The sequence below is a fragment of the Agelaius tricolor genome, unplaced genomic scaffold, assembly GCF_023055355.1.
Source record: "Agelaius tricolor isolate 1412-34295 unplaced genomic scaffold, bAgeTri1.0.p SCAF_11, whole genome shotgun sequence".
Lineage (NCBI taxonomy): Eukaryota > Metazoa > Chordata > Aves > Passeriformes > Icteridae > Agelaius > Agelaius tricolor.
Window position 1 is genome coordinate 6,855,053 of NW_027269271.1, and position 20,404 is coordinate 6,875,456.

A 20,404-nucleotide genomic window follows, 5' to 3' on the forward strand; every position below is an offset into this window, starting at 1 on the left:
TCAGGAGCTGTACAGGTGTGAGGAGACCTGGCTGGTGAGGGGCAGACAGGCAGAGGAGACTGCAGGCAAGGTACCAAAAACTGCTCCAGCCATAGGGAATCAAAGCCACTGCAAGCACTCACCTCCAGAACATGCAAGCACTGGGGAGGGCTCTTCATGGAAAGGCAGGATCTCACCAGGAAAAGGGAATTACAGGTAGCTGCTTCAGTGACCACAGAACAGCTCTGCTAATCCCAGGGATGAGTGGCTAGAGCCACCTCACAATCAGCAGATAAGCATTTGACCTTGAAGGGCTAAGTACAACTGAAAGGAGACAGATTCTGAATTTCCAGTCATGGACTCTTCTGATATGAGGTGTCTAGTGGGATTCAGTCTACTGAACACTGCTATTACCTGAGACACCACCCTAATCAGGCAGAAAGCCCCTCACTCTGCAGGATGGCTCTTGAGCACTTTTGCATTACAGTGTGAGAGAAGCAAAAGGAAAGGAAGCACTAACATGCATAACTTACAGCAATTATCTTCCATGGTTTGGATCCCATAAAAGAATCATGCTTACTCTGATATTTCCCCTGGCTGTGTTTACTGGCTGTCCATCTTTTAACCAGGTTATGGAAGGGCTGGGGATGCCACTGGCTATGCATTGCAGTGTCACAGGCTTGTGGAGTACAACTGCTCTCTCGGAAGGCCCAGCCGATTTAATGGTTGGAGGAACTGCAAAAAGCACCAGAAAAAAACATTGCCTCATTTAAATATGCACATTTAAATATAGAGAAGCAGTGTCCCAGAGGTAAGTGTAGCTTTACTTCTACTTCCAGATCTAGTGGAAGGTGTCCCTTGCCATGGCTGGTGTCCAACTCAAACCATTCTATGATTCTATTTCATCTAATCTCCTCTCCAGTTTTACAACCTGCTAATGCAAATAAACTTTTATAAAAAGTTTGAGCACCTTCTTGCCAGCAATTTGAAACAAAAGCAGTCTGCTGCTTCCGGCCCACCTTGAGTAACCTACCATGCACTGTAACATCAAATTCCTTTTCATGTTCTCCTGCCTTGTTTGCAGCCACACATTTATAGCGGCCGCTGTCTGACACTTGAGCTTGAGAGATGACAAGTTTCTGTCCATTTAGTAAGACCTTGTGTCCAGCCTCCTCTCCAACTGGCTGACCATCTTTGAACCATCTACCAAAAAGAAAGTTCCATTTCAGTAGTCATTGAAAGTAAGATCAACAACAATCTTAAAATAGGCACAATTCTATTAAACAGAATGTCTCAGTAACTCTGTTTGCATTTCTAGAGAAGTCTGGAAGCATCAGGTTGTATTCCTCATGTCTGAGTGCCATAAATTGTAGGGTTTATCAGAAGGGAGTATTAGGGAATGGCCACTAAAAACAGTGCCAGAAAGGTGACAGCAGATACCACCAGAGGCAGAGAGGAATTCCCAAAGCAAAAGCAATCATGGGTGGCAGAACAAAGGGGACATTAAGTTGCATTAGCAAAGGACAAAGTTTTCTCTGCTCTTCTTTTCTATCCTCATCTCCAGGACATGAATATTGGCACAACAAACCAAACTACTTTAAAATGAAATCCTGATGTTGCCAAGTGAGTGCCTGATGGTGCTATCACTGGAGCCAGGAGTTTGTCTTCTACTCATTAACCACCATTGATTAACACAGGTGGCTCATTAAGCTCACCTAACCAACCAGCAGATTTATTTCTATTTTTCTACTGTCATACCAGTGCCCTTACGTGATAGTTGGTGAGGGTGTCCCTCTTGCTGAACAATCCAGCTCCAAAGGGCTGTGGAGAATCACAATGTAGCCCAAGAGCTCATCCCCACCTTCCACAAATGGTGGCACTGTAACAGAGGAAAATCCACCAAGAGAAACATTTACACATCAGAAATTTCAAACAAGTCTCTCTCAAATAGCACTGTTAAACACACACTGATTCATTATGAACCACTGTTCCTTTCTGAAGGGAAACATCTGCCTAGTGACATTCTGTGGCTGCAAATCACTGCTCTCACTTTTTTACTTTCTTGTTTGGTTGTGTTTTCCAGATTCTGTCAAAACAGCCTTGTGAAAGGAAGGGAAGGGAGGGTGCTTTTGGCACCCTTTGTCAGCAAAACAAAGATGCAGAGGATTGTCTTCCAGGTCCTCTTCACCCTGTCTCATCCTCTCTGGGAAGGGAGCACTGCCACACAGCTCCTCTACAATAACAACCAGTGACATTTACCTGCAGAAGCAGAAGGGATGCTCTGCATCTGCATTCAGTATTATGTTCAAGTGAGCAAAACCTAAAAATCAGTTCTTTACAGTTCTCTTCCATGTCAGGAGAAGACCTCAAGACATTCAGAAGGGACTGCTGAGATACAGACTGTGTAACGGATTCAAGATATACAGAAGAAAAAGTATTTTTTTTTCAGTATAAGGTTCAAAACTTGCACAACACAAATTCAGAGAAAAATGTCCTCTCCCAGAGGCAGCTGCTAGGTGATATTTCTAATGGATTTCTGTGATGTTCTTCTCTGAAGGCAAGTAAGAATTTTAGAGGTTGCTGAGAATATTTACCTACCACATGCACAAAAATCCTTCAAGAACTAACTTGAAAGTACAAGTCTTAAACTACCCTGTAGCCCTGGACAGAAAACTTGTGCAGTGCTAGTTCAGCTAGACACAGAGCATGACTAACTCAACTTAAAATATTAATACCAACAGAAATAAAACTATAGATTTTATGGACATTTTTTCACTTCAGGTTTATGGGAACCTGATAAATCTTCAGCTCACACACCTAAGATTTCAACGTCATACTTGATTTCTTGTTCTCCAGCTATGCTTGTGGCCACACACCAGTACTGGCCCTGGTCAGCCTCGACAGCGTTCAGGATCTCCAGCTGCTTCCCCCCAGCCAGGACACGGAGCTTGTCACTTGCTTTCACAGGAACTCTATCTTTTAACCAGGTCAGGAGAGGGGGAGGGTTGCCAGCAGCCTTACACTCCAATGTCAGGGAATTCCCAGCAACCACCTGCCTGCTCTGGGCTGTGTCAGCATCGCCCTCAATTACTGGAGGAACTGCAGAAAGGAAGAAATATATTGCAAGCCATTAATTCTGTAGCCAGAAAATGTATTAAGAGAAAATGGTTTTGTTCCACCCACTCTGGCTCCATCTGCCATCACGTCACGCACAATTTCACGTGAAAATTTGCTGCTGGGGCAAGGCAAAGCAGAGAAGTCAGATGATGTAGCTCAAAATTGACCAGCTGTATAAAACAGAGGATATGCAGTACTTTAAGAGGGAAGAACTAGACAAGAAGGACTTAAAGGAGTACAGTACAGATCCCATCCAGAATGGTTCTTTCAACTAAGTATTGCTTAGCATGCAGATGTGAGATAGAGAATGGAAATACATGGAAGAGAAATAGCTGAGTAGAAGAAAGCATGGCACCAAGCCCAGTGAAGGGAGGGCAGGGTTAGATGGCATATAGGGAAGGAATCGCTCCCTGTGAGGGTGAGAAGGCCCTGGCACAAGGTGCCCAGAGAAGCTGTAGCTGTTCCTGGATCTCTGAAAGTGTCCAAGGCCAGGTTGGATGGGGCTTGGAGCAAATCTGGGACAGTGGAAGGTGTCCCTACCCATGGCAGGGGTGGCACTGGATGGGCTTTAAGGTCCCTTTCAACCCACACCATTTTATGATTCCATGAAGTCAAGAGCTGTCAGAGAGGTCTAAAGCCAAAGGTCTAAATCTCCCTCTACACAGCCCTACCAACAGAGGCCAGAATTTAATCACAGCCACTGCCAGGCAGCAGAGGCTGAAGATCTCTTCCTCAGCCGTTCTGCAGGAGCAGTAAGGCAGCCCAGGAGCTGTCCCTCACCATAGACATCCACGTGGAAGAGCTTCTCTGCGGCCCCCGCAGTGCTGCTGGCGCGACACGAGTACTGGGCAGAGTCTGACACCTGTGCCCGCGGGATCTGCAGGAACTGCCCTCTGTCCACATACAGAGCCTGGGGGCTGGAAATCACACGCTGCCCATCCTTGTACCAGGTGATGGTGGGCACAGGGATTCCCTTGGTTTCACATTCCAGATTTATCAGGTTGTTGAGGAGCACAGATACCTCTGTGGTAATGTTTCCTCCTTTAATACTGGGGGGGACTAATTCAAAAGACAAAAACAACAACATTAAAGCCTTAGACTACAAACTATGTGCAGATTTAAACAAAACATTAGAATGCTGTAAGAATAAAAGATCTCTATCAGCCTTCCAACTCTTCTTGCTGTGCTCTGTTTGGTTCTTTGCCCAGCAGAGCTCATCTATCACCTGTACAGTCCTTCAAGGCACACGGGGTAGAAAGCATGAAGAGAACACAAAAAAAAGGCCACCAGGCTCCAACATGAGGCAGGTGAGGACAGCTGGGCCTCCATGCCTCCTGCAATGTAGTTGGGTAGCCCTTTTCCCTGTCTCCAAAGAAAGAGCAATCCCTGGATGCCTTGGGAGGTGCATCTTCCCAGCAAGGATCCTGCTATTGAAAATACCAAACACACCCAAGAGCCTCCACAACGTCAGTGGGAACTGCTCCATGCTTCAAACTTTTGAGGATGAAGTCAGTTACTTTGAGACTAAGTATGAGCTTAATAGTCTTGCTTTATGTTCCTATTTTTGAAGGTTTTTGGCCCATAGTCATTTCCCTCGTTCTCTAGGCAGCAGGACTTGGATTTTTCTAGCAAACAAGCTCTTGTGTAAATCAGCCAATATAAAGAGTCCGTAAATCTCTATAGAAGCAATAAAAACACAGTGCAATTGGCAACGACTAAATTTATGGCTGCTGAAAGGACCAGACACATCTGGCAGACACATTGACTCCTCTGCTGCCAAACATGCTCAGTTCATCCACAGATTCCTCTGACTTCCACAGTGGTCATTGAGAACACCACTGCAGAAATGCAAAGTGTCTGTTAAGGGATGGATCCCCACCTGAGACAGGTCCTGCAGTTACCAAAACACAATGAAATATTTACTAATTAAACATGTTTTGTATCAAAAACCCCAAATCCACTGAATATCCTGAAACGCGCCCAGTTCAAAGGCAACTGCACTTCTCTATTAGAGATGAGGAATGATTTTAATATGGTGTTTTGGGAAAATATCAAAGCCAAAAGCAGGGCTAAACAGCTGAAACAAAGCAAGAACTAGCAAGAATTAGCACTGAGGTTCCTCACTTATTCTGTGGGCTTCTGTTTGTCTAGTGACTAATGAGAAATACAAAAGTAAAGAGAAGTTCCATTCTGCTGTCACAAATTCATCTTTCCTGAAGAACCTGAAATAAATCTACTCATCTGCAAGGATTTTACCTGTGGGGAAGTGGGGGAAGCTGTTTTACTCCTCTAATCTCAGAACAGCCACAATCCCCTGAAAGTCCTCCCAGGAGAGTCTCTTTGTTCCTGATAGAAAAAGGTCTCACCGAGACTGGTGTGCAGCCACATTCCTGTGCCTATGGGTGCTCTGTGTTTTACAAATGTCCCAGATGAGGGAAATAACGCACATCAAGTTCAGAAAAACACACACAATGTTCAGGAACAAATCCATAGCAAGGGAAGACTCGAGAGCTAACAGACTCAAATCCCTACCCTTCACACTCCAGGCACAAGAATTTGTGAGTCCCATGAAGTACAGGGTGTCATCCTGGCACCAGGTTAAGAAAAATAAGACCAAATGTGTATTAAAATCAAAATCTTAATAATTTTCCCCTCCCTAAGATCAAAACAATGAAGACAATGTGATAATAAAAATTCAGTTGAAACTAACAGCAGAAGCTGAGAACACCTTCAAGATTTTTTACTTTCACTAATTAGAAAAAGAAGCGTATAAGCAACATTTCAGGGCATTTTTCCAACGCTGCAAAAACTACATCCCTACTTAACTTCATACATAAAAATACTTAAAAAGGTCGTTTTGTGAACACATGACTATTAAATTAAATTTACACACAAACTTTGTAGCATCAGAGACTTAATTTGCATTTGCCTGAGTATCTCCATTCAAACAGAAACCTTAAGAGTAGAACAAGAGGATTTTCTGGGATCAGGCATTCCATAAACTTACCATGGACAATGAGCCTGACCTCCTTCACTTGTTTGCCAGCAGTGTTGGTGGCACTGCACTGGTAGCGACCCTTGTCAACCCTGCGAGCACTCTTGATCTGGAGAACTTGGTCCCTGTCCAGGAGCTCAACATTGGGATCACCCAAAAACAAGGGCCTGAAACAGAGACCATTTTGCTTCACAGAATTCTGCCCCCACCCTTTCAGCACTGATTTAAACTGACAGTAAGAAGAAGAGGTCCTTTGGTGGCAATAATTGTACCATTCCAGAGTGCCATTTAGACTAAATTAATAGCTTTAATCACAAGAACCAACATGCAGTGACAAGCTATTATGATTAACTCTACTCCTGACTTCTAAAAGAAACCAAACCACAAAAAGTACTTTTCTCAGACCTCCAGGATGCCAGAGTCAGAGTCACATACCTGACTTCAGCTCCTTTTCCTAATTTATTTAGTCAGGCCAGGCTTTTGCTGATAACGAAATGTCAAGTACTACACAAGAACAGCACATCCACAGCAAAGGGTAAGGAACTGTCACAGCAGAGTATCTGTGAGTCCTGAGCAATGCCTATACTAAACCACCTTGGTTAAACACCAAAAACACCCAGCCCAGCTGGGTTTTAAGGTAATGTTTAAGAATTCTTCTGCTGTGCTTTCCTGGAAGATGAGATGAAGAACAGAAAACATGCAGGCTATAAATGTTTTCAAACATATATATATGTACATATAACCTTTCAGACCTTTAATGTATATATGCAGAACTGCACGATGCACTAGCCAGCAAAACATCTGATATGAGTTCTATCTACCACTGAAAAAATCACCTCAGCTAAAATACTACATTTTTAATTAATAATGTTTGAAAAATAATCCAGGTAGAATAACTCACAGAAAAAACTCAAAGAAATGGTTCTGCTTATCTTGCTTCAACCATCATCTCTCTCCAAAAACCCAAAATCTGCTCTGCAAATGCCAATAATGGGTGAGTTCAGAAAGGAAAGTGGGATGTTAAGTTTTGATTAAAGAATTTACTACCTCACACCATCCCAAATTCTGTGACATTAAGTTAACACGAAGTAGTTAAACATTGCACCTCCTTCCTCTCTGCTCTAGGACAGGAAGAGCCTGACACAAACCACAAAAGCTGCAATATACTCACTTGCCATCCTTGAACCAGTGAATGTCAGGATCAGGGAAGCCTTTGGCTCTGCATTCCAGACGGATTTCCTGGTTGAGGATGACTGCCACTTCATCAGGGCTATCGGCACCTATTATGCTCGGTGGAACTTCAAAAAGACAAACATTAAGGAAAGACTGGTATTCAGCCAGGGAACCTGTGCCCTGTGACTGAAGGGAATGCAGCTGGATTTTACTATTCCCTTAAAACACCTTTAGTGTTTACTGCAGAGGGAATTCCGCAGATCACAACAGCGTGTCTATTGTGACAAGCACTTCCACACCTGCACTGGTGAACTGTACCAGGGAACACCTCTACATCACACTGCACACCCCAAATACAAAACAAAGCACCAAAGCCCAGAAATCAAAAGCAATATTTTGTCTGTGTTGCTACAAAAATGGCAAAGTTTAAGCACTCAGTGCTTCAGCAGCCAATAATTCATGGGCAGTGAGTAGAACAATCTATTTATAATGAGTTGAAATTTATTGGCTTCTTAAATATCAACTGTTTTTCCAATCACCAACTAAAATCCAAACCCAAAGCCATGGAACTAACCAAGTATATGGAGGTTAAACAGCTTCTCAGAACTTCCGGCTACGTTTATGGCTTTGCATGAATACTGTCCTGCGTCCTCAGTAGTAGCTTTCAGGAGCTTCAGTATCTTCCCATTGTGCAAAATCTGGAGAGCACTGCTTTCCACAACCTTAGAGGAACCCGAGACATTAGCCTTATGTGATCCAAGCTACAGCAGCCAAGTATCACAGCTGGATTTTTATAAGAAAATGGTAGTTTTAGTGGAAGGATAATCTGTTTCCCCTTTCAGTTTCAGCACTAATCTCCTGCCCTGCTGCAATGTATTCAATATGGTTTATAGCTCAGCCTAGGGCAGGGAGTGGGGAACTCCAACAGGCAGCAATGGGCAGTCCCAGGAGTGCATAAAGGGACCTGTCCTCATCTTAAGCTACAACTTATCAGCTACAAGTGGAAACAGAGGACTCAAGGATAATCCTGAGGAATTCAATTCACCTCCAAAAGTTCTTATTTCTCCATCTACAGAATGAAAAAAATGGCAATATCGGTCCCCTCTGCAAGGATTAGAATCTACAATACTGGGGGATTGCCAAGGTCAATTCCTAAGGGAATACTGAAAATAAAGAGTTTACATTTGACTTACAGAATTAATGGATGAACCGTATTTAGCTGCCTTTTTGCAGGGGTCTTCTTAGAGCGCTTAAACTTACATAAAGGCATTTATCTGTATTTATTTTGAATGAATTCTCATACCAAACCCTCAAAAGTCCACAGTTAGATTAATTCAACATACCTGGATATCATCCTTATACCAGGAGATGACTGGAGAGGGGTTACCAGTTACTTCACAGAAGAGACTTACAGGGTGATGAACAACCACAGATGTATTTGTCACCTTATCTTGATCTCTAATTTCAGGAGGAACTGCAAGAAAGCTCAACATCATGACTTAAGTCTTCTTATTCCAGTGCTTTCCCCTTTCTTCCTTTCCATCCCAGACAAGGACCACTAAAAATCAAATTTTCTGAAACCCTCCTCATTCCCTTCCCAACATTTCCATTTGTCTTTAGGTCTGGACATATCTCCCTGCATCCTTTCTTCTCTTTGCCAAAAACAGTCTTCTCTTGCTCAATAACAGACTCCCAGGGAAATTCACTCAAACACAAGCACCATCAACATTTTAAAAGAATAATCTTAAAATTAATCTGAAATTTAATTTTGAAATCTAGTATTATTTGTTTAGCATATGAAGGTAACGTATTCCAGAGTTATCCTTCCTCTTCACTGGTCCCGTCATGCCCAAGAACCCCATCTATCATTTGTCCCACTATGAATGCAGAGAGAATGGCCTTAAATTGTGGATTAGAAAGTCCCAACCCCACTGAGGAGCCCTGCTGGTACAAGATGGAATTCCTGCCCTTCTCAAAATAAGGATATAGTCCTTCTCAGGTATTAGAACTTACTGTCATGGGAAGCGAACAAGTCTGGAATAAAAGTAGTTTGTACGGTTTCTATTTACTAACTAGGATTCTGGAAGAGGAAGGATACCAGGAAATAGAAAATCTCCTAGTCTATGTTCAATCTGATGACTCTTCTCTCATTTGAAATGCAGATCTAGCCCCCAATCTGTAACTTCTACAGTACAAAGCTTCATTTGCTATTTGCATTAAAATTTTCAAGTAAAACTGGAGTTTCTATCAAATAAGATCCTTAAGCAAAACAAGGATGGTTTGTGCATAAAGCCACAGAGAACAGAAAAAACAGGGTAAAAGAAAAACTATAGAGAGTATAAAAAACTCAGAAAAATAGGAAGTACTCAGATTTTATAATTCAACAGCACAAGGGCAGATTTGGGCCATGCAATTTGCAAGAAGAAAACAGAAGATACTTTCCCAAGGCAGCTCCCCAAGGGCTGTGTGTATTATTTACCATGGACTTTGAGGCTGTATCTCCTCTGTGTGCTCCCAGCCTCGTTGGCTGCCACGCAGACATAGTCCCCACTGTCTGAGGGTGTGAGGGCAGCTATGACCAGCAGGGTCCCGTCCTCCAGCACCGAGAGCCCCGGCTCAGCCCCGCTCAGCTCCCGCCCGTTCCGCAGCCATTTGATGGCAGGTTTGGGAATACCTGCAAGGAAAAGGGGAAACGACCACAAATGCTTCCCTCAGCTCAGAACAAGATTGATTCAAACAACTCCTGCTGCTTGCTGGAAGGACAACACACAGGGAGGCCAGAAGCTTCCAAGAGGAAGCTCCAGCTGTTACAAGATGATTTTAACATTAAAAATCTTCATCCTAAACACTATAAAATCCTTTTTGGCTAGCAATGACTTTCCACAGGACTTCCACACACAGTGCTGATTTAAAACACTGTTAGTTTGAATTTTTCCATATAAAGTGTACATGGAAAATACTGTGTGAATTGGACATTTTTACAGCAGCATTGTAATGTGCAGATAAAGATCTTTTTATCACCAAGACATTCACCTTTTGCAGGGCATGGGAATGCAATGTGCTGGTTGGCCACTCTTTCTTGGAAAGGGCTATTGAATGGAGGGTCCAGGTCCTCAATAGTGGGAGGCTCTGAAAGAAAATTAGACCCAAAAAACTGTTTGATCTCTGCTCCAAATAGAAAAATACAGTTTGACATTACATAACACTAAGTCTCTCTCATTCACACGAGGTCACATTCCAATAACCCTCTTTACATTGACTGGAATGCGTACTGCAAAAGTAGTTTCCATTTCAGTGGGAATATTTAGGAAGTAAGCAGGACAAAGAGGCTTTCAAACTTGACAGAAAATAGTTCTCTTGAAATCTTGCTAAATTTATTTTCAAAGCAATGTTTCTGCATAATCTGAAAAATATTATTTTAACTGTTTTTTTCAAAAATATTTTAACTGTTTTTTCCCCCACCACATATTTTAGTGCTACTGCCATCCTTTGTTCTCAAGTCTCATTTTAAACTCCTGTGCAGACTGAGAGTATATGAAGCATATTCTTTATAATTAAACCGTTACTGAGAGTTCTTTGTTGCCTGTAGGAAGCATTTCTCAGCATCTCTAATCCAAAGGGATTAGAACATTGCCTTTAGACTTTTGCAAAGAAGAAACAATTCCTGCTTAGCTTAAGTCAGTCATGCTCCATTGACATCTGTCAGCCCTCAGGTGAGGAGCTGCACTACATATTTAAATTGGCACATTGACCACTTACCCTTTTACCATTTCAACATCATTTTTGAATTTAAATATAGAGAGAGTGTGTGCACACTTTTTTTTTTATTTCTGTAACCTCTCCAAAGACTAGTTGCTCATTCTAACTCTCCTCAATTACCATCAGAACATAACATCTAAACCAGATGTGGCTTTTGCATCACGTAACAGTGGGTGAGAGAAAGCCCTGCCCTGCAAGGCCCCACCCCACACCAGTCTGGGCCAGGGAAGAAGCATGGCCCCAAACGAGTACCTTGCACTTGTACTGTGACCTCTGCCGTGTCACTGCCAGCACTGTTGGTGGCCACACAGGTGTAGATACCAGCATCAGGGAGCTGGACACTGCTGATGGCCAGAGCTCCATCTGGGCTCTGCAGGAACTTCCCCCCGTCTGTGGGCACGGCACTTGTGCCTCGGAACCAAGAGACCGAGGGGGCAGGGACGCCCTGGGCACTGCAGGGAAGCTCCACTCGCTGCCCAGCCTGCACTTTCAGAACTCGAGGCCCACGCTGGATCCTTGGAGGAACTGAGGAAGATAATTTCAGTCCACAGAAAAGTTAAAGAAACAACATACAGGATCATTCTACAAGCTGGGAGAGCTGGGGTGTTCAGCCTGGTGAAGAGAAGGCTCCAGGGAGACCCCAGAGCACCTTCCAGTGCCTAAAGGGGCTCCGGGAGAGCTGGAGGGACAAGACAAGGGAGAACTATTTTAAACTAAGAGAGGGGAGATTCTGACCAAGTATAAGAAAGAAATTATTTATGCTGAGGGTGGTGAGGAATTGGCACAGGGTGCCCAAAGAAGCTGCGACTGCCCCTGGATCCCTGGAAGGGTCCAAGGCCAGGCTGGACAGGGCATGGGGCACCCTGGGATAGTGGGAGGTGTCACTGCCCATGGCAGGGGTGGCACTGGATGTCCTTTTAAAAGTCTCTTTCAACTCAAATAATTTTATGATCCTATGAAATTCTTTTCTATTTTTATCATTTTACAAAATGTTCCTTATTTACTGAAATCAAATGCCCTCAGGTGACTACAAGAGCAGCCCTGCATGTTCTCTGCACAGAACAGGACGGGAGATCCTTGGTGCTGAATTTATTTGAACAAGCCACACTGCACAACTCCCATGAGCACTGTCACATTCTGAGCACACTGGAAGAGCTGCGGGTACTGGCTCTTCATAACACAAAACAATTCAAAAGCTTTTATGATAGAGGTAATCACATTTTCCTTTTGGAATTTTAATTTCCTTTCCCTAATCCCTGATCTTTGTATGTTTCCAAACACAAGTTCAGACAAAGGAGACAAAATATGACTGGAAGTGATTTTGCTGGTCCTACAGAATAATATCAATTCACCATAATTCTTTTGCCACAATATTTTTTTTTCCTAAGGATCACTGGCAATAAAAAGACTTGAAAAAATGCCTGAAACAATAACAAGTGACATTTTTCCACACTTGACATTGTGTGAGTGTTTAAGAGACAGTGATTGGGCCCCAGTGTGGGAAGAGCAGGAGAGAGACAAAGGAACAATAAGAGATAAAGGTAAGGAAAGAGAGAGGGACACAGGTCCTGACTGGAGCCACTGGACACCTTTACACATGTCTATGTATTTTTTGGGTGTTTATACAATATTTACTTTCCACAAAATCAATAACTCACATATGAAGATAATACAACCTGAAAGAAAAACAGCTGAGAGGATTTATTGTCAATTAGGAAAAAACTTTAGAAACCTCTTAAAGATGCTCAGTTCCATGTGGAAACTTGCAGATGATGAACCCTGGAGTTCCAACTCACCATGTACGCTGAGCTTCACTGACTGAGTCACGTTCCCAGCAATGTTTGTGGCGACACAGACATACGTTCCACTGTCTGAGACTTGGGTCTCGCTGATCTTCATTGACCCTGAGGGGAGGAAAGTGTGTCTGGAAAAAGAAGAAGCAGATAAACTGTATAAATATGGACGTAAAGGTGAACGACCTCTCCCAGCACGCTGCTAATGTTTGCTATGAGCTGAAATAACACCACTCTGACCATATTACGCAACTATGACTTATATTTACTCCTCTTTTTTCTAACTCTTTATGGAGCCCCCATATTCAGAATACACAGCAAATATCTAAAATTTAAGATCCAAATTATATAATTTGGTTCTAGCTATTTCATATGACTTATTAAATGTGATAAAGGCAGAGAACTCGAGCTCTTCACCCTCTTGTTAAAATTTTTTGTTTAGCTCAGGTGAGTAGGGTCAGAAAGTTAAAACTTTTATTACTGCTTCATCCTGGCAAAAAAAGTGATGCTACATTGATTCAAGATGGAAAACAGGATTTTGATTCAGAACTGCCAGTTCTGGTGTTTATAGGAATTGCCATTATTCCCCAGTAAATAATTAACTACACAGCATTAAGTTCTCCCACAGTTCTGGTCACAGAATCTTACACAAATCTTCTGTAAGAGTCAAAGGTAACAGAGACAGAGAAAATAAGTGAGGAGGAAAGAAAAATGACAGCTAAGGATTGACGAGAAGAAATCCAAGCCTGCCACTCCAGAACTGGTGGATCATCTGTTCTCTTTTCTTGGCACTAATTAGGTCAACGTTATCGCAAGGACATCAATGGTGAATTTGGGGATTGTAAGGCTGGAGAGATGAATGAAAGTGAAATGTATTTTCTCCAGTGTAAAATCTGTCTGAGACTACAATTCCTACTATGCTGCCTGTATCTTTCCAAACTTTTTGGCACTTTTTTAATAAGCCCAAAAGATAAATTTCTGAGGCAACTTCTCCTCCTTGATTTTGTCCAGTAATTACATTTGCTTTCTGATAAAAGTTCCTTCATATCTGATTTCCCTCTCCCTTTGTTTAACATTCACATTTCTAACAAGATCTTTGGGTGGTCTCAAACAGTTCTGTTTGGACTAATCTGTAACTTTTGCTGACATCTGTAAACAATTTTATGGAATGGGCTGAGCTGGACTTCTGTTCCTCTGGACAACTTGGATCTCACCACAACAGCCACGAGCAAGTACCCTAATTTATCAGTGTCTCCTGAGGTAAAACGAGGACAACTTAGAGACGAAGAACACAGATTTGTTAGCACATGCAACATGCTCACAGGACACAGCAGAAAATCCCTCATGGATTACTGACAACAAGCCAAATCCCTGCACATGAGTCTCCTTCAGCAGACATAGTGGCAAAAGATCTGCTGAGGCTGTCACAGGCTCCCTGGAACGTCTCCAAGGTGCAGGTTTGGCCACAAGGCAAAGAGGACCTCGAGTACAACTCCTTAGGTCAGACACTGGCTGATTCCATCCATGGGATCACTGGGAGACACCAGCAAGCACAGTGTGCCTGTGGGCAGCCTTGCCATTCCCTGTTTTATGGACACAACTGGTGCCTGGCCCTTCTGAGGGACCCTGAGGAGCAGAAAGCAGCAGCACAGCTGGTGACACTATCTGGCACTCCAATGGGGAGTGTCCAGGGAATAGCCACCAGCTCATCTCCCTCTTGTTCTGTGCAACATTAAATAATAAGGGAGAACTCCAACACTGTCCAACACAGTCCCCAGATCTTCATTCTCTAAGGCTGTCAGCTCAACATTTTACAAGTATTTAACTCTGCTTTCACATGTTCAAAAGTCTCTGGTGAGTTTTTCGATCCAAAATACAGCACACAACATGCCCTTGTCAGCACACCCAAACATTTATCATCATCATCTGTATCCTACTGGCAGCCCAGGCTTCATGTAAATCACAGACAGTGCTCCCCTGACATAAATGTGAAGTACATAAGAAAAGAAACACGGTTTTTAAACAATTATAACCATGCACAGATGATGTGGGTCTCTGGGCTCCACCACAGTACAAATACCCAGGATCTCTTTCCCCCTGGCCCCCTGAGATTGTATATAAGCACATGCTGGAATGGGAGCTGTGCAACCATGCACAGGCTTAGCAGGCTTGGGAAAGAGGGTTTCAAGACCCAGTACAAGAGGTCAGCTGGGACAAAGTAACACAGTAACACCTTCTGAGCGATCCTGTGGCAGTCAGAAATCACACACCCTTCCAAAATCCTGACAGTTAAGAGGCAGTTTCAGTTTTCTTTAGTTTTTCATCAAACATTATTACCTTGGAGAGAATGGAGATATGAGCTGCATTTCTTTGGCCCAGGTAATTATGGGGGGTGGCAAGCTCCTCACTTCACATGGAAGTGTGACATCTTCCCCTGAAGTTACTGAGACCTCTATGGGTTTATCATGCGCATTTCCTTGCTGGTCTCCAGGCCTGGACACTCTGGGTTTCACTATAACATGGAACACATTAAGAAGCTGCAATGAATATACATATTTGTACAAATGTAACACCATACAACATCTCTCTTTTTATCAGGTATAAAACATTACAATCCTGTTTTAATGACCTGTCTGCAACAGAGATAAATCCCTGCCATGCTGCTGTATTGTGCCTGTAGCCCAGACACAGGCTGATGCCCACATGGAACACCAGAAAGCCTGGACGATCCATTCAAAAAGATGGACACAACAAATGGCTGTAATTCCTGTGTGTGCTGAGCTCTGTACTGCATAGGTAGTTAGCAACCACTCCCTGGACTGTTACACAACAGCCCCAGTAACTCCAAGCCATAAAAGCCCTGCAAAGCACACCTACACCTGAACCAAATTTATTAACATTGGATTGATGATGACAGGAAGGCTTCAGACTGGTGGGATTAAGGGATCTTCATTCCTCTCCCAGCAGGAAATTCTACTCCTGTACAGATGCTTCCTATCCACTTCCATAAAGCTGAAATTATGCTCAGCCCAAGGTCTGTGACCTTGAGGTAAGAGGGATAAGGAGGCTTTAAGGGAATTATAATGACTGAGGGACAGGCCTTTTGGGATCAGCCACATACAGAACTGCCTGGTTTGGGGATCCAAAAGCACTACCTAGAGAAGAGTTCCCATGCCATGTGTTCTGGGTGTGTCTTTCTCCCAAAGCACTGGCTGGGTGGCAGGGGTAGTGCAGCTGAGCTGAGGTGACACCCACCATAGACAGTCAGCTGCACCTTCCTGGTGGCATAGCCAGCAGCATTGGTGGCAGTGCACACGTATTCCCCGCTCTCTTCTCCCCCTGGGGACACCACATACAGGCTTCCATCCGACCCTGCCGAGAACCTCACATTGCTGGGAAGGATTACCTCTCCTTTCTGTGGAAAGAAAAATAATCAAAGTCCACAGTGCCTGGATTTTCCAAAATAAAATACAATTATTTAATTGTAATCATTTAATCCAAATTACAATTATTTAATTCAATAAAAGCTGCTTTTATTTTTTCAAGGCTGAGATGGACAAAATATCTCATATCAGCAAAGAAACTTGGCCGTAAAATTCCATTTACACAAACTAATTAACTACAATTAACTTTTCACAGTCCTTGAGTATCACTTTCTAAACAGTAACAAGAACAGATGCACAGGGATTCTTATGCAGAAAACTTAATACATTTTACAGACCCAAAGGCTTAAAAGAAAATTTAAAAAATAATAGTGAAGAATAATAATCAAGATTTTAACTGAGTTAATTTTGACATTGATTTCTGATGTCAAAATGAATCTTGTATACATTACAGAAACTTGTTCTTGGTCAGCTGCCTCCTCCATGTCTGCGGTTGAGTAAGTGATAAAATAAAAAGAAATCCTCCAATATTCTCTTCCCTACCAAACCAACAGTTAACCATGTTCTATTTCTTCTTTGAAACAAAGTTGTTCCCAAGGTCCCAATCAGTTACATCTGCACAACTTTTGAGACCCAAAAGTACCTCCACACCATATCATGTGAGCTGTAACATAACCCAAATACCTATTACTATCCAAAATTATCCTGTTCAAGGAGGAAAAAACCTAAAACTGGCTTTAAGACAAATTCCCTCAAAGGCTGAGGTCCTCCTCAGTGCACATCTTGCCAAGGCCATGACCGAAAAGTCATGGGTTAACAATGCCATTATTAAATACACTTTTCTCAGAGAAAAAAGTCAGAGCTCCACAAGAAAAATGAACTCTCAGCCTGTGGCAGGCTGCCTAAAATCAAATTATCAACTCACAACAGGAACAGGAACAATTTCTAAAGTGTAAACCCCATAAAGATACAGCGATAACCTAAGCCCTGCCAAATAATGGAACATTGAGCTGCGGCAGGACCACGGCCAAAAGCTCTGCTCTAAGAAACAAAAGCAGCTCTGAACAAACAGAGATTTCCAGGTTCCTCACAAGTGCAGTTTTCAGCCATGTTCTTTGAATATAGTGTTTATGGCAACTAAATTATGTGTTCAACCCATTTTTCAGCATGATCACCTCAAGGGTGAGGAGTTACCTTGGACCAGACAATGGATGGCTTGGGAACTCCACTTGCTTTGCAGGGCAGTGTCACTGGGATTCCTTCGATGGTGCTGAATATCTGCTGTCCATGCTGAATGACAGGCACGACTACAAACACAGGCAAATATTAAAAACACACAGAACACATTTCAACATGGAACAACTATTATGATAAAATCCTTATATTCAATTACTACTTCCTACAGGCAAGGAGGGTTTGGGACCTTTTGGCCTCTTCTCCAACCCTAACATGGACAAGGAGCCGCTTTCCAGCCTTTCAGGACAGAATAAATCCCTGTTCACTACAGAGCCTGCCAGCCATAGGCTCATCACTGCATTATGTACACACAGTTTTAGATCAACTGCAGGTATTCCACTGACTGAAATTACTTCAGAATGGCTTTGTCACATTATCCTCTGATAACATTTTAGGCTTTGCGTTGCAAAATCAGTATCAGGAAGACAAGAAAAACCTGAATTCTCTCACTCAATTGAGCTGCCTTTGAACTAACAAAAAAATAAGGTAAGATTTAAGGGTACAATACCAAAACCTAGATATTTCTAAGCACGTACAAAGATATTCCTTTTTGTTCTCAAGCTCTGAAACATCCAAGAAAATAGTGTTGACATGGAAAATCTTATGAGTACTTGCCTGTACTAAAAATTTATAGTCATTCTTTATATAAAAGGAGGTTTCAGCATCTTCAGTGAAGCTCAAAATAAATCTCCCATGATTAATTTAACATGTGAGAAAATTTAACATGTGTGAAAATATGAAGTGATTGTAGCCTCACAAAGTTAACACAAATATGCTCAGCTGAAATACAGATGGGTTACCCAAAATGCTAACACTTTGTCTTGCTGTCAGTGCAGTTTTTGGTATGTTTTAATTAAAGGGAAAAAAATAAGCAGGAGGAGAATGGGGATGACACCAAAAACAACAAACAAATTATGACTTTTGCCAAACTCATAATTCATTTTCTTTCATTCTAGTTCTCCCATGAGCTGTGCTTCCTTACACCAGTTATGAAACATTCAGACAGCACTTCTCATGGTTTTCCAGCCAACTCCCACTTGCACCTGCTTGTTAATTAAACCAGATGAAGACTGCACAGCCCAGCTCTGAATGAGGATCTTTTGCGAACACAAAATAGTTTTATTTGATTTTACTTCAAAAACAGTCTTGATCACTCAGCTCTTCCCTGCACAGTGGACCCAGTCTCCCCTGTGCCACTTTACAAAGCAGCATCATGCCAGAAGAGGCACCGTGGGCAGCTGTAAGTGCAGCGAAGCAGCGAGAGCTGCTGCGGTCAGTGCTGCCCCTCCTGCCCCAGGCTGGAAGGGCAGGCTGCTGCTCACCGAAGACGTGGACAGTGGTGGTGCTGTTGCTGGTGCCCGCCACGCTGCTGGCCATGCAGGTGTAATCCCCCCCATCCTGCAGCCGAACCCGCTCCAGGTGCAGGCTGCCGTCGCTGCGCACGCTCACGTAGGGATTGGGAACCAGCTGCCAAAGGAGAGAGGGAACCTTTCACTGGGAAATACTCCTGATGGTGTGCACTTGGGGATGCTGTGTGGCTCTGCTTGGCTATGTCACATTGTTAAAAACGGTGTTCCTGCAGAATTTTACTAGAGCTTTTCCTACTTTCCATCTTTCATACAAAGCTAATTTTACTTAAGAGTTTCAGTAGCACCTCGTATTTACTGCTGGAGTGAGAGTAAGAACTGCAAGAGACACTGCCACAGCATATCCTGTTCTGCCACTCCTGCTTTTAATGAAGCAAACCCAAATTTAGCTCAATTACTTCACTGTATTTTTATTGGTTATTCCAGTAATTGATAAGTGCAATGACTTGTTCTTCTTCCACAAGCAGACTATTTTCCTTTACAGTTATCAAAACCTTCTAACTTCCATATCCATCAAATAGATTGGCTCTGAAGCAAGCCATTGTGAAAGAGAATTGTAACTTTCACCAAGGAGTAACCCTTGAAGAGTTATGTATCCTACAGCAACATCAAACACCCTGAGCTTGGCAGCATAGCCTTCTCTCATAAAGAGTTGTTAGAAAGCAAATCTGTTCCAGTCACACTCAGAAGCAGCTGAATTCTTCTCTAAATATAACTTACTCCAACACTTTCCTTGGAGCACAGCATTTCCCAGCAGTTTACAATGACAGGAAACCAGCACTACTAGAGAGAGGAATTAGCAACTCAACAAGGAGGATCCTGCCAGTATTTCTCACAGAGCTTTACAGCCTGTGCTCCTTGCACAGCCTAAGGAAAAGCCAGTGATTCCCAGAGACACCTAAACTGAGCTGGAAACCTGAACAGGGGTCAGGTAGCACCAGGTTCTGCCTTGTGACAATACATTAGGCATTTTGCTAGAGTATTTTAATTCCAGTTGTGTAGAAAGGGTTTTAGGGAGAAATTAGGAACAAAGATAAAAAGCAGCTTCATAGGGTAAAGACAGAAATTTTAGGATTAAAGAACTGAAGTTTCATTCACACAACCAAGCCAGGTGTGGTGCCTACAGCATCCTTCTAAAAATCTCAGAGTGATTTGGGAAGAGACCATAAAGATGACCTAGCTGTGTCTGCAGGAGGTATAAACTGGCAATGGTATGTTCCCAAGGGGGAAAGAAAACACACTCATTCATGCTCTGAGTACAGCATCCCCAGGAAAGGAGGATATGGAACAGGGATACTGGTATTTAATTCAGCCCATCAGCAACAGGAAAAGTCAGGATGTTAAAACATCCTAAATCTACAGAAATTTTCTGGTACCTTTATTTTAAAAAACCCACTTTTGTCATTCTAGTAGGTATATTTCACTAGCATTCCCATATTCAGAGTCCAAGGCTGAAGTTCATGAGCTACAAAAATGCATAAAACTTCTTTGAAAGGAAGCAAAAGAGAAGATAAAAGGATAACTCACAAATACTTTGGTTCCAAGTTCTTTTCTAGACCTCCACATCCCTCACTGCCATCTCCTATTCCCTCATCTCTACAT

The 20,404-nt window shown here is 42.7% G+C and overlaps 1 protein-coding gene across 1 annotated transcript in view; it reads right to left on the reverse strand.

The window, feature by feature from the left end:
* Nucleotides 1–20,404, reverse strand: part of HMCN1 (hemicentin 1) — a 161,370-nt gene that overhangs the window by 72,330 nt on the left and 68,636 nt on the right. The window contains exons 19-35 of the mRNA XM_071435950.1: nt 18,758–18,902; nt 17,394–17,506; nt 16,072–16,231; nt 15,154–15,328; nt 12,820–12,947; nt 11,276–11,548; nt 10,298–10,393; nt 9,744–9,938; nt 8,608–8,738; nt 7,839–7,986; nt 7,263–7,389; nt 6,104–6,258; nt 3,877–4,155; nt 2,797–3,078; nt 1,750–1,858; nt 1,013–1,182; nt 560–714 (exon numbers count right to left, since the gene is read on the reverse strand). Of these exons, the coding sequence (XP_071292051.1) occupies nt 560–714; nt 1,013–1,182; nt 1,750–1,858; nt 2,797–3,078; nt 3,877–4,155; nt 6,104–6,258; nt 7,263–7,389; nt 7,839–7,986; nt 8,608–8,738; nt 9,744–9,938; nt 10,298–10,393; nt 11,276–11,548; nt 12,820–12,947; nt 15,154–15,328; nt 16,072–16,231; nt 17,394–17,506; nt 18,758–18,902 (2,841 nt within the window). The remainder of the gene's footprint in view (nt 1–559; nt 715–1,012; nt 1,183–1,749; nt 1,859–2,796; nt 3,079–3,876; nt 4,156–6,103; nt 6,259–7,262; nt 7,390–7,838; nt 7,987–8,607; nt 8,739–9,743; nt 9,939–10,297; nt 10,394–11,275; nt 11,549–12,819; nt 12,948–15,153; nt 15,329–16,071; nt 16,232–17,393; nt 17,507–18,757; nt 18,903–20,404) is intronic.